Genomic DNA, 14,584 nt, shown 5'->3' on the forward strand with positions numbered 1-14,584 from the left:
TCTGCATTAAAAGACAGCCCAACTGATTTTTAAGACAAACACTTCAAACAGCTGCAGCTTTGTAATTTGCAACACGTCTCTCTTTGCTGGTCTGCTTAGCAATCGGCCCCGACGGACTCTGCTGCCAGAGCAGGGAGTTCAAAGAGTGGCACGGCTGCCGCTCCACCAAAGGTGTCACAAAAGGTCAGTGAGCATGATTTTTAATTATTTACCAAACTACTGTGAATAAGAGAAACCTACATTCAAAGTACTTATTCGATTGGATTATAGGGAAGTACTACTATGAGGTAACCTGCAATGACCAGGGTCTCTGCCGGGTGGGTTGGTCTACCAGTCAAGCTGCTCTGGATTTGGGTATGCGTTGAAAAATCTCCAGCCTACAAGAAAACCAAAAAAAAAAAAATCTTGTCAGCTGTGCAGTAACTGAATTGTAAATTGTTGCGTTTCTCAGGAACTGACAAGTACGGCTTTGGTTTTGGTGGGACCGGAAAGAAATCCAACAACAAGCAATTTGACAGCTACGGGGAGGTGGAAATGACTCCTCTGTTGTTATGAAACATAATCAGTTTGTGAATTGTATTTATTTTTTTGGTTTGTTTTTTTCTTCTTTTCCATGTCATCTCTTTTCCCTCTTTGCAGGAGTTTACCATGCATGACACTATCGGGTGCTACCTGGATTTAGACAAGGGGCAGATCTCCTTCTCTAAAAATGGTGCATCATAATTATTCATTTTTGGATCATAAAAGATGTAGGCAACACGTTGAGCTGTTGATGGTTAGTAACATTTTGCTGCTTCTTTTTCCTAGGAAACGACCTGGGTTCAGCTTTTGACATCCCTGAAAATTTAAGTAGCCAGGGCTTTTTCGCTTCGTGCGTCCTGAAGGTACCTCCACGCTCAGTAGATAGAAATACTTAATAGTAGAAATCAAAAACGAAGTGCCGTGTATCCGTGGTGCCATACAAGCCTACATGTTTCTGTCTTGCTAGAATGCTGAGCTGAAGTTCAACTTTGGAGGAGAAGATTTCAAACATCCCCCTAAAAGTGGGTTTGTCGCTCTGGATCAGGCACCGGAGAGTCACACCATTAAATCTTCCCAAACAGGTAAAGGAACAGCATTCCAAGTTTTGAAATGGAAATCATATTCATTCCCTTTTATAATAAATACTTTATATATATGTATATATATTCTGACATTACAACAATATTCAAAAGTTCCACTGTTTATTCATTTTTGATCTTTTTTTTTAATCTGCAGGCAGTGCCAAAGTGACTCAAGTGAAGGCTTCATCAAACGCACCCAAAGCCCTGATCATTGAGCCATCCAAAGAGCTGGCAGAGCAAACCTTCAACAATGTCAAGCAGTTTAAGAAAAATGTGGAAAATCCCAAGCTAAGGTCCGGCAAACAATGATGGAAACTGCATGCCTGTGTTTGTAATTTCAAATTATTGCCAGCAGGTGGAGCCAGAGTGTTGGTGTTAATCTTCTCCAATCAGCATTTGCCAAGTTTCCTCATCTGTGATTACAGGGAGCTTCTTGTGATCGGGGGTGTTGCAGCTAAAGAGCAGCTAGCAGTTCTGGAACAGGGGGTATGTAGTATCTATAGGCTTAATTGGTTTAAATGTGAAACGCACAAACTAAAATACATAAGTTTTCATTCTTTTCTTGTTTCTTTTTCTCTGTTTTTTTTTTTTGTTTGTTTTTTTGTAACTTTCTGTGTGTTTCATTCTGTTATCAGGTAGACATAGTGGTGGGAACACCCGGAAGACTGGATGACCTTGTTTCCACCGGAAAACTCAGTCTGTCCCAAGTCCGTTTCCTGGTTCTGGATGAGTGTGTACGTGCAACACATCTGCAAAATTTCAATCCACTTTAAAAACATCAAGTTCTCACTTCTTCTGAAAGACATTTTCAATTTCTTTAGGTTTTTTTTTTCTCTCTTTTTTTTTTTTATTATAATGACACAGTTCATTACATTTTAACATGTATCGGGGTTCACTTTGTCTTCAGGATGGTCTCCTAACAGCCGGATACACAGACTTCATCAACAGAATCCATAAACAAATCCCTCAGGTCACCTCTGACGGCAAGAGACTGCAGGTATCATTAAAGATGATGATAAGGACTCTAATCATAATGCAATCTAAGTAGAGATGCATGACGTTATGCAAATGATGCAATTTGTGATGTGATTGGTGAATATTTCCATGATGATATTAGTTGGGATAAACCCACATTTTTCTCACTTATCTTTAGCTCTAAGAGTCGGTGAAGAAAATACTGAAATTACAAGACTTGCAGGATGCTTAGAGATTGCTTTAATATTTTCAGTTTAGGTGTTTTCCATCAGATTTAAAGCAAGTTTGAACTCTACTGGAAAAAAAAAAAGGTTTCTGCTGAATCTTAAAAACCAGTGCCACTTGCTCTTCCCAGGTCATCGTGTGCTCCGCCACACTGCATTCCTTCGACGTGAAGAAGCTCTCCGAACGCATCATGCATTTTCCCACTTGGGTGGACCTAAAAGGCGAGGACTCTGTCCCGGAAACCGTCCACCACGTGGTGGTGCCGGTCAACCCGAAGGCCGACCGGCAGTGGGAGCGCCTCGGCAAGAACCACGTCCGGGTGAGACACAAAAGAGATTACATGACACAGTGGTACAGGCTGACGAGGAAAGCTTTTGTATTTATTCCGATCTGCTTTCCTTCGGTTAGACCGATGAAGTCCACGCCAAAGATAACACCCGACCAGGAGCCAATACGCCAGGTAAAGTCTATGCCAGGTTTTACCGTATTCTTAATTGGAAAACATCAATTTTTTTTTCCTTCCAGTGAACATTACAGATATTTCTGTTTACCTTCTTGGTTAGAAATGTGGTCTGAAGCTATCAAGAAGCTGAAGGGCGAGTACACGGTCAGGGCCATCAAAGAGCACAAAATGGACCAGGCTATAATCTTCTGTCGCACCAAGATCGACTGCGACAACATGGAGCAATACTTCATTCAGCAAGGAGGAGGTGGGCAGATGTTTTAAAATTCAGCACCGATTTGTAAATATCATTATTGAATCATACATTTGGAATGCCTTTTTCTCCAGGTCCAGACAGCAAAGGTCACCAGTTCTCCTGCGTTTGCCTTCATGGTGATCGAAAGCCGAACGAGAGGAAGAATAACTTGGATCGCTTCAAGGTGAGAACCAAAGACGAACACGACTTTCTGATGCGGTTCTGCCAGTCAGTAGACATTTTAAGGTCCTCTCATCTTCATAGAGAAAAGATGTGAAGCTGCTGATCTGCACAGACGTGGCCGCCAGAGGAATCGACGTCAGCGGCGTTCCTTATGGTACCCATTTTGTCGTTGCATCCGCTTTGTTCACATCGGTGCTTCTGCCCACCTGTTCTCACGACGTCCTGTTTCTCCCTTCACAAATTCAACAACAGTGATTAATGTCACCCTGCCTGACGAGAAGCAGAACTATGTCCATCGTATCGGCAGAGTTGGTAGAGCAGAGAGGTAAGCGCAGGACAGAGCAGACTTCTGAAGACAATTGATTCTTGAACTGTATTAAGGGTTTCAGGGTAAAGGAGGCTGAATACATATGAACATCCATTTGGTTTATGTGTTAAAATGATTCCGCTTTATTTTGCACTCTACTTTTTGTTGGTTTGATGCAAAATATTCCAGTAAAATACATATTCGATTCAGAGGATGTATAATATTTTCTTTAACTTGCAGAATGGGACTTGCCATCTCCCTAGTTGCTATGGAAAAAGAAAAGGTAATCTAGGCGGTAGGAATCCCAATGTTCAGTTTGAGCTCCTCTGTTTTAATGCACGCGGCTTCATCTTTCATCCCCGTAGGTGTGGTACCACGTTTGTCAGAACCGAGGGAGAGGCTGCTACAACACCCGACTGAAGGAGGACGGAGGGTGCACCATATGGTACAACGAGAAAGAGGTGAGCAAATCGAATCAGTCCGACGCAACAAAGTAAAAGTGGTGTATGAAAAGGCTCGCCTTGTTCGATGAAGGAGTTTTTAAGGTGACGTTTACAATCATGCGTTTGTCACTCTGGCAGGTGCTTCTAGCACGGGTCTCATTTGCTCTGCATCTCTCTCCTCTTTCCTGTTATCCCAGCTTCTGTCTGAAATCGAGGAGCATCTGAAATGCACCATCACTCAGTGTGACACGGATATTAAAGTGCCTGTAGATGAGTTTGACGGAAAAGTGACTTATGGACAGCGCAGAGCTCTTGGAGGTATCTGTCACCATTTGCATCTTTATAGAAGTGATAAATATGTACCGGCTCACCAACAAGTCCATTATCTTTCCCCAGGCGGAAACTATACGGGTCACGTGGACGTTCTGGCCCCGACAGTCCAGGAGTTGGCCGTCCTTGAGAGAGAAGCTCAAACATCTTTTCTTCATTTAGGATACATGCCAAACCAGCTGTTCAGGGCCTTCTAAACAAATAGCATGACAACGCTTCAGGCGCCTACCATTAATTGAAACACTCGCTTCCTGAAACGGCTGAATAGGAAGATTTGTGCTGCTTAATGGGCTACAGTTAAAAAAAAAACAAAAAGGTTGAATTTTTATTTTATTTTCCAATTCAAAAGTTTAGTTTTTGAGTCTAGTTTGAAGGATTTTGTTTTAAAATACGCTAAAGTTTGTGGTTCAAGTGAAAGAACAGCTGAAAAAGATTGCTGTTGGTCAGGAATACTAAAGTTAATCCTGATCACTTCGATTTTCTTTTTTTTTTTTTTTTCTGAAATAAATTGTTGTAGGCTGTTGAGTCTGGTTTTTCTTTCCAGTTATGTTAAATGAAACTGTTTAAATAGAGCTGAATTGATCTGTTTAAGTTTATTATTAAATCATCAATAAACTTTGATTAACACTATTTATTTAAAAAATATTGTTTTTTTAAAAACCCCACAGATATACTAATTTCACTTTTGTTGCAGGTTTTAGCACGTCTCCACACAGTGTAGTACCAGTGAATATGGTAATATTATATAGGATTTAAACCTTTTTATGTATTAAAAATGATGGTTCGTTGGTTTTATCTATAATTCCAGTTTTCTAAGAACCTGAATTTTAGGTTCAAAATTAAAAAAAAAAAAAAAATCATGCTGCACCCCTCTGTATAATGTCAGTGATGAAGTTTTTTTTTTTTTAATGCACCCATATACAGTCATGTTTTTCTATAATAGCAGTCAGGATATGCTCAGTAGAGTTTCCCATGTCAGTGTTGAAAGTTTGTGCGCTATTCCACATAATAGCATTTCGAGCAGTTGAAAATTAACTGTCAATATTAAGTGAGAATCTAATTACAGATTAAAAATCACTTGAGCTGTAATCGCGTGACTTTATTTTTTTCAGAACATGTATTCATTTTTAGACCTAAAAGCAAATTATACCATACCATACCATACCAACTTTATTTATAAAGCGCTTTAAAACAACCACAGTTGATACAAAGTGCTGTACAATTTAAAAACACAACATAATAAAAAAGTAATTTAAAAACAGTTTAAAAACAAAAACATAAAATTTAAAACTAGATCCCACTGGTGTTGAAAGCCAAGTAAAATAGATGGGTTTTAAGACGAGCAAATTATGTATTGAAAAAAGAGTATTATTATTATTAGTATTATTTTTGTTTCATTTATTTATTCATTCATTCTTTTAAGTTATTTTCCACAGATATCAGTCCGCCAACTCAGAAAGGTTAAAAAGGAAATAAGCTACAATACCAAGCTTGGGCTGTAAGTGGCGCTCTTGGCCGACAGAAACTTGGATTCCTTCTTTCATGAGGGCTTTACAGTTAACCTCATAATTGCATTTAATTACAGATTTCTGTCCACATAAGAGGAATTTAAGCACTTATTACCAATAGAGCTGAATGGATCTATTTTTTATCGTATTTTTTTGAGCTTTCAAAAAAATAGCATAAGTCCGGCTTGTCTGAAATTACACATTTTAAAACTGCAGACAATGACACCAAAACGCTGCTCCTGAGGTAAAACTATTTTTTGTAAATCCAAGCATGTTGCCTAAAACGAGGACGTGTGAAGTAGTCTAGAGTGTACAGTTGAGATAGTACATTGCTATTTAAAGTTTAATACATTACATAGATTTTTTTTAAATATTCAAAATATATTAAACAAGTAGTTAACATTTATTAACATTAATAATTATGTTAACACTAATAATGTTAAACATAATTATAAAAGATCATTAATTTAAATTTTTAAAGTGTGTTAGAGTAGTTCTTCTGATTTGCTTTTTTTGTAGACTTTTGTTCATAATTATTTTTAGTTGACACTTTGAATGTTGCGATAATTACTCCGTCTGGTTTGGGAAGCTGTGCAGCTGGAAGGGTTTTTGCTCTTACTTTTTGAGGAACAGCTGATTAGCATCTCAAAAGTTCAAAACCACCTGAACTGTGACCCCAAATCCTACTGGCGTTGAAAAGGAAGCCACATGGATGCAGAGCACAACCAAAAAGCAGGGAGAAGGAGAAAATCCAAAACCATCTCAAAAGCACATGTGGTGAATCATTGCATGTGAACAACAACTAATTGTGTCATCCGGGACATGTTACTTATGGAGAGCCATTTGCGCCAAAATTAAATAAATGGAATATCGTCTCTGCTGCAGATTGAGCAGTTAGCATGATAGCCATTCACAACAACCCTCAGTCAGAGGCGTTTTCAGATTGCTTGCAAGACTGGCTGCTACCTGAGATCCATCCTGCACGATAGCATCATCACTCACAGCGACTCATTTAAGACACTTAGATTACACGAGTTTCGAAAACAGCCAATATAGCCTACCCTTTGAAGTAATACAGTATTTATATATATATATTTTTTTTAAGTGAATTGAATTGAACTGAATTTACTTTTCTGGCGTTTATCAATAGAAGCATGTAGCGTACCACAAAGGCCTGTTGGGTAAAAACTAAAATAATAATAATAATAAAAAAAACTTCATTCAAATCCTAGTTTCTTCTTTCTTTCTTTCTTTCTTTTTTATTTTTTTAATTTTCTTCAGGAAAACAAACTTTATTTTTTAAGACCGTCGGAAATACTTACGGTAACCCACGGAGCTTGACTCGGAGCTGGAGACGCCCATTTCCAGTCCGCGCCCGCCCCGGCTGCTGGATCGGTTCCTCCTTCTCTACGAGTTTTGATTGTCAGCCTGGATGTCGATCCCCGCCGCTATTCCACCGCAACAGGTAAATTATTAAACGTCATTTTACTGCTTTAAAAAGAAAAAAAAAAAAAAGGTAAGCGAAAGGGAAAACACCACAAAACGTAGCACCTCTTCCAATTAGTTGTCGTGAATGTGATGTGGATTTTTTTTTTTATGATTATTTATTATTAAACCTGTTCCTTTGAGGTAAGTGGGATGTCCTGCTTTTATTAAATGAAATACGGAGCCTAAAAGCGATGCGGCGACGAATATTAACACCGTGGGTTGATTTGCTGCAGTGAACCTGCCGTCCTGACAAGATGTGGGTTTTTATGAAACCTGTCCTGAAAAGCAACCTATTGTCTGCGTTTGAGATGGGGAACACACCATATGGCTGCAAAACAAACAAAAAAAAATGTTTCCTGTAAATAACAAACTTAAAATTAAACTTCCTAAGTCTTAGTCTGTTGGCTGCAAAAACGCGATTTTGTTGTCTGATGAGAGCTAATACTTTGTGATTTTCTACCAATTATCTTGAGATGTCGTGTCACATGACATCACTGTTTGAAGACAACACATCTCATTTTGGAGGTTAATAATCCTGTTTCCCGAGAAAGAGACTCAATTTGACGCTGGCTAGTGAATGGTAAATCATTAAATCCAGATTCATAAGGGAGGGAAAATACAGCTGAATAGCACAGCCTGTTTTTTTTTTTTTTTTTAAGTGCGGCAGGTGTATTTGTGTATTTATTATCTTACTGCTGTATCTCCCTTTGCAGCACCTGACAGGTAAGCTTGTTTTCATATGAGAGCCTATTTTCAATACTGAACGTGACAACTGGAACAAATTAAGCTGTTTAGGAAGGCATGTGTTCATTCACTGCAGTGGAGAAGACGAATTATAAAGATGGCTTACAGTGTGTCTTGAGTGTGCGTGTGTGTGCGCGCGGCCACTGGTTCTTTTGCTACTTGGAGGTTTTCTTTGCTGAAGTGGCAAAGTCCATTTAAACCGCAGAAGCAGTTGTGACATCTGGCCCAATCTCAGCTGAGGCTGTTAAATATCCACCTGCCAACACATGACATAATCACAGAGCCATGCAGGAATATTCATACTCTGACATGTGACAGGCCAACACAAGTAGAGCAATATTGTGAACTGGATGACTGGATTGTTTTCTGCGGGGTTTTTTTTTTTTGTTTTTTTTTTGTTTTGTTTTGTTTTTTTCGCCCTCCCCATTTGTATTTAGCCCCTCTATGTGAAACCTTTACAAAACCATTTACAGCTGCGAGTCTCCAGCGGCTTTACACATAGGAACACGGGAACGTCTCCATTTTATTCTTTGTAAAAGCTTCAGTTTGGTAAGACTCAATCTGTGAACATCGCCTTTTCTGGGCCACAAATTCTCAGCCGGACTTTATGCAAAACATCAATATGCTTTAATCTTAAACCATTCCATTCTAGTTCTGGCTATATGTTTAGGATTATTTCGTTATCGAGGCACTCTTCTGAGATTGCCCTGAAACGATCTCACACCATCTAACCTTCAGCTCTAAACAGCTTTACGTGTCTTTGTTGAAGAAAATCACCCGGTGTCAATTTTTTTCTGACATTTTCCATATTAAGGGCATAAAATACCAGTTAATTTGACCTTAATCTTAAGGCAACAAAACAAAACAAAATAATAAAAACAACATATAGAAAAACAGCTGAGGTAGGACATGGCGTTATGTGTGTATCGGGGGACGGAGACTCTTGTGTTAAAGAGACCACCGTTATTTATTGAGTTGACCTGTAACTGTGACATAAAGATACGAATGAGTGTCCTTGCAGAAACGTCCCGGATTTTACCAGAACAGAGGAAGACGTATACGTCCGTGTGTCTGTGCATCCGTCTGCTCTTGTGAACTGGCAAAACACACAGTGCTTACACACACACACACACACACACACGCAAACACACTCGTGCGCACACACTGGGGTCTTTATTTCCACGGTTCCACGAGGCTTCCTGGACTGTGTCAGCCAGAACAGGCCCCTCTTCTGTGCTTGCAGAGTGTGTTGGACACACTCGTGCACACAGGCCGGCGCATTGATATGCCACATCCATCTAGCCTGGAGTGGTGCACACAGGTGTCAATCAGCATGCCGGTTAGAGTGAAAGGATCTTTGATTTGCTCGTGACCTCTGTGCGATGGGTCAGGAAACAAATCCACTAGCTCTCTTTTGATATACCCAATTGCCTCAAATCTAGCTCGGAAACTGTTTATATAGGGAAAGAAATACATATATATTTAAACACAGCGAAACGCCTTCTGTTGATACAAAGGGTGTCTTTGTCTCCTTTTGTTGATTCATTGTTGGATCCATCCAGGATATGTCCTGTTTAAACAGTGAAGGCTGTCTTCCATAGCCAACAGGAGGTAATATACCTCACACACTTCAAGACGTTCAAGTGTTTGTGCACGAGGGCGGATAAGTGTCCACTAAATACTGCACGTGTTTGTATGCGACAGTTAAAGGCACACAAAAACAGCACGTCCAGAGATTATTTTTTTTACCTGTATTGTATGTGCCGTGCTTTTCTAAAGTATTGCAAAAATGATTTCCAAGCTGCATCTCAGGATGATTATATGTGTGTGTGTATCGGTGTGTGTGTTATTAATGTCACAGAAGATTGTCTGGAATGCAAGAATTGTTGGCTTGTGTATTAAGTGTCATAAATTCACAGTGTCATACTTGGCCTATTGCACTCGCTGCAGTAAATATACACACCTCAAATAGATTAAAGTGTTTCAAAAATGATACTGACATAACAATGTTTACCAAGAGTGTCACAATCACATGGTTTTGTAATGCTGAGCCCCAGTGATGATGAAGCAACATAGTAGTGCACCATTGTGGACTGGATGAAAAAGGACAGCTTGATTTCAATTGGTCAAAGTAATCTGTATTCTCTCCCCATTTCTCCAGGTTTATTACTGGCAAGAGTCTTTAACCAACCCCATTGCAAATTTATATTCCTTGACTGTGTTTGCATCTCAAACTCAAACTTAAAACTGCCTCAGTCCGAAGTCATTCCTACAAAAAAAATGGCTGAATTGTGAATGTTTCTTGAATTAATTAGAAAAGCTTAAAGGGTTTGTCCTTTCTTCTGCTTCTAATTTCTTTTTCACATTTTCCTTTGAAACTGGGTCTGTGCCTTCTCCTACACCATGAACAGGTTTGTCCATAAATTACTCCACAGACGAAATCAGGAGCATGCAGGGACAGATGCCACGATGGGTGGTGTAGTACTCTGTAGTAAGTGGCAGAGCTGGCGTGTACAGACAATATTTTATGTTATGAAATAATCGCCGTGTCCCCTGCTGTAGTACGTTAAAAAACAGGAAAGACAAATCAACAAATTGAATCAGACAAAAAGTGAAAATCTCCCTTTCTTTTTCTAAAAGTTCTGCCAACTTTTCAAGAAAAGGTTGGTGGAGCTGTAAAATTGGAGGGATTAAAATGAACAGTTGAACAGATTAAATGTTTGAATCTGAACTTTGGAGGATTTTATCATTTGTATCAGTTGTGCCAACTTTCTCCTGAACAGTGCTTTGTAAATATAACCTGCACTTTCTGCAGCCGTGAATCCGCATTGGTTTCTGCTACAGGGTTTATAAGGACATTTCCTTACTCAAGTGATACATTTTAATCCTAACCAATTTAGTCTAAGCATCTGCTTAGCTTACCAGTTTTTTTTTTTTTTTTTAGAAATATTTCCTGAGCTCTGCATGATGAGTAAGGCAGCAATAGAGGTTCCAGCACCATCTGACTGTCAGTCAGTAGTTCGCTACATTTACCTCAGTGCCTCAGGTAATGTTTTCCATGAAAATAAGACTCCTTATTATCCAGTGGCCTCTCCTCACCCTCTGTATCCACATGAACACCTCTCTCCATTACGTCACCGTGACGACGCTCTGTTATTAAAGCGGCTTCTCTCTGCTGCTGACCAGCCCACATATTTATTTATTTTTTTTCTGACAGACTGGCAGCTTTTCGCGCAAAGAGTCACAGCAATGGTTCTGTACGTGCAGCCTTAAGAAAAAAAAAAAAGGAACTAGCTTACTTAAATTCGTTGCATCATTTAAAACCAAATCCATTTGAATTTGACAGCATTTCATTTCATTTTCTAATGAAACGAATGTCATTGCGTCTTCCGAAAACAAAGGGGAATTGAGGTTTGCAAACCCAGTTGGGTCTCAGCCACAAAGGTTTGGAGTAAACCAAATTCATTGCCGTCATCTCCTTCAGGACTGAAGTTTTGTAAAACATTGACCTGGTAGTTTTGATGCTAAATTTTATTCACTCCTCAACCCAAAGTGTTATTTAGTTGTTATTTCTAGTTTCACCAAAAATGCGTCTAGTCATTCTATAGTGTTTGCAATGAGAGAAAAAGGGTAGTTTTTTTTTTTTTCCTAGACTTGAGACATTTAAGAGCTTTTTTCTCTCTGTTACTGTACAAATACTTCTTACCCATTTTCATCTTACTTTTTCATTCTTACCAGTTACTCAAACAGTTTGGATTAATAAAACATTTTCTTTTATTTTACAGTGAAACTATCCTTTCTAAAGCATGGAGAGTGAAGGTCAAAGCAATCTCGTTAAGTGGCAGCTGAGACCTTCATAATAGCAAACGGAGCAGAAGTCAATCATCAGTAAATGTATAACTTTCTTAACGTTGCCTTTAGGCACAAGCAGGTTTGAGACGATGATGGTAAAAGTTGCGCCGTTTCTTGGTATCTTTGTATTTACGTAACAGTTGTAATCATTAAGATTGGTGGAAAATAGTAAATAGTGCAACATATAATTATATATGTTACATATATCATTTTTGTTTAGATTTCTATACCTGCTCTGAACCAAAAACATAGACTAAATCCCTTCAAATTGTTTTAGCTTTCATGTAGGCATTGTAGTAACAAGCTATTAGATGGGTAATTAGTTGGCTGTCTGCTGGTGCCTGCAGCCGGCTGCTCACCAGACATGATGCTTGGCGTTTGGTGCTCTTCCAGTTCACACATGATGACTGTTCTCGTTCTTCCATAACCGGAAACACATTCTAACGGCTTAATATGTCGAGAGCAAGGGAAAAAAGCCTTTCTTCAGCCTGCTAACCAGCAATTGCTCAGCAATATCTGTGTTTCCTCAGTGCAGTTTAATAATCAGTAGAGATGGAGAAAAACATTAAACTGTGTGAGCCGGATGATAGGGAAATTTTGCTCGGCTTTTCTAACCTTTTAAATCGTTGACATACCTCGGTGCTTCTTATGGATTTTGTGCTTTTTTTTCTTTTTTTCTTTTTTTTATTTTTTTTTTTACTTTTCTACCGATTTATCAAACAATGAGTGATGTTAGTTTAACATCAATGAATGATTGGCCTTTATCTAAAATCCAATGCAACCAGGAAATAGGTGGATTTTTTGAGGTATTAGATGCAACGCATGTGAGACAATCTGAATCATCTTCGTCTTCAGCTGAGAAGTAGGTGCTTACTAGTTTTTTGTTGTTTTTTTTGTTTGTTTGTTTGTTTGCTGAAGCCACGTCTGTCAAAACAAGCAAAATAAAATAAATAACACACACGCACACAAACCAAAGCAGCCCGTTTCTCACACACCATCATTTCATCAGCCTGTCTTCTTCATGCTTTTTCCACAAGGTTGACATCATCTGTCTCTGTTTTCTCTCTTCCCTTCCCATCTGTCCTTTTTAGCCATTCACTGTTTTTCCATTGCATTTCTGGAAAGTGATTGGTTTTGTCTTACTTTTTTCCTCCCCACCTTTTTCAATATTTTTCTCCTTCATTCTCCCCAAACAGATTCCTACACCTCCGTTACTCTGTGACACACACACACAATCACACAATCACAGTCTGATCTCTGTCTTTTTTTCTTTTTTTTTTTTCTGCAGATGTCTGATAGCTAGCCAACTGAGTAGAGGACCTCCCTCTCTGCCGGGAGCCTTCCACCTGCAGCCATGAATGGTGAGGACACAGTTTAAAGTCTTGGTTGTGCATGATGTGCATCTCTACTGAAAAACAAAACATAGGGATGAAAAAGTAAAAAAAAAAATTACACTAAACAGATATGTTTTTTTCAGGGCCTATTATTAAAATTATGATTGTTTGTTTATCGATCAGGTCATCAAGATAAAATAATTCATTGATTTGCTGGCAGTAACAATGACTTGTCTTTTTAATATATTTAAATTTCACTTATCGGTCTGCATAAATGGATAAAAGGTTTTATAGGTCATATACCAAGTGATTTTTTAAATGTTTTTTTTAATTCATGAAATTGGTCCCATATTAAGTTTTCAATTTGAACAAGAAAATTTAATTGCTTTTGGGTAAAATATAAATTTTTTTTTGGTCTCTAATCCTTATACTGACGCTTCTGTTGTCTTTAGACATGACTTTATTGTTTTTTTTTGCTAGACTGATGATGAACTAAGTTGCTACATATTGGGGGGAAAAAATGTGTTAAGCTTAATTTTTTCCCCATTCTATTATTATTGTTATTTCTTTTTGCACACTCAAATCCCATTCCATGAAACGGCACAGGAAGAAAAGAAAAGCAGTTTGCATTTCTGTGCTCTCACTGAAGCAGTTTCTCAAAGTCAATTCCTCAACCACGTGGACAGTATGCAGCAAGCCTTAAAAAAAAAAAAAAAAAAAAAAAAAACACACGCACGCATACACACACAGGTAACTTGGGGTAACTAAAATGCTGTAGTGTGCAGAGACTATTGATCCACCATCTGGAACATAAACCGATGAGTCTCAGGTGAAGTGTTTGATATGTAAATATTGAGGAAAGCCTTGCTGTGTTCTCCTCCAGCAGACGGGAGCGGGTGCACTCGGGGGACAGACTCGAGTATCTCCTAAGTGAGGACATTACAGTACCTTGACAACAGCACACAGGCCAACAAAGGGAAAAGTCAGAAGGCAGAGTCTCTGTGCAGCAGATGCTGTGGAGGCGAGACGCGATGCGGGCGTTTCAAATTCAGCTCAGGCGATGTTGCTATAGAAGCTATCCTATACGTTTTCCACAGCAGTGCTTTTAACTGTTATTAGTCTGTCTCATGTCAGTGGTACTGGTGAGACCTCTGATCTGAGGGTTTATTATATCTGAGCTGCTTTTAACGAAGTTGCTTTAAACGCACTGAAGAAAACGAATAACAGCGGAATTAACAAATCGTACTGGAAGAGCTCAGTACCTTCCACCATGCCTGCTTTTTAGTCGGCAAATCCCGTTCCCTAAATACGCAAAGCTGTCTGTGAAATTCCAGGAATATGAAAACAACTGCCTTCAGATGTTAACAAAAGTAAAAAAAAAAAAATAGAGGGAA

The 14,584-nt window shown here is 38.8% G+C and overlaps 2 protein-coding genes across 6 annotated transcripts in view; both read left to right on the plus strand.

Moving 5' to 3' along the window:
• Positions 1 to 74: 74 nt before the first annotated feature.
• Positions 75 to 4,894, plus strand: LOC103144197 (ATP-dependent RNA helicase DDX1-like; the record flags this gene model as incomplete). The annotated part of the gene is made up of 20 exons (XM_007561060.2): positions 75 to 183; positions 271 to 354; positions 452 to 528; positions 640 to 712; positions 808 to 884; positions 989 to 1,103; positions 1,258 to 1,396; positions 1,529 to 1,589; positions 1,739 to 1,837; positions 2,011 to 2,100; positions 2,434 to 2,622; positions 2,712 to 2,763; positions 2,867 to 3,013; positions 3,094 to 3,185; positions 3,266 to 3,338; positions 3,437 to 3,509; positions 3,732 to 3,774; positions 3,857 to 3,952; positions 4,132 to 4,252; positions 4,331 to 4,894. Coding segments are annotated over 20 exons (1,941 nt in total), but the record flags the coding sequence as incomplete, so codon positions are not given.
• A 2,219-nt stretch (positions 4,895 to 7,113) lies between these two features.
• itsn2a (intersectin 2a) overlaps positions 7,114 to 14,584 on the plus strand; it is a 32,994-nt gene continuing 25,523 nt past the window's right edge. For all 5 annotated transcript variants that reach the window (XM_016675858.1, XM_007560915.2, XM_016675860.1 and 2 more), the window contains exons 1-2: positions 7,114 to 7,237; positions 13,145 to 13,217. In XM_016675858.1, the coding sequence (XP_016531344.1) occupies positions 13,211 to 13,217 (7 nt within the window). In that variant the 5' untranslated portion in view covers positions 7,114 to 7,237; positions 13,145 to 13,210. The remainder of the gene's footprint in view (positions 7,238 to 13,144; positions 13,218 to 14,584) is intronic.

Source organism: Poecilia formosa, unplaced genomic scaffold (assembly GCF_000485575.1).
Source record: "Poecilia formosa unplaced genomic scaffold, Poecilia_formosa-5.1.2 Scaffold122, whole genome shotgun sequence".
In the NCBI taxonomy this organism is placed as follows: domain Eukaryota; kingdom Metazoa; phylum Chordata; class Actinopteri; order Cyprinodontiformes; family Poeciliidae; genus Poecilia; species Poecilia formosa.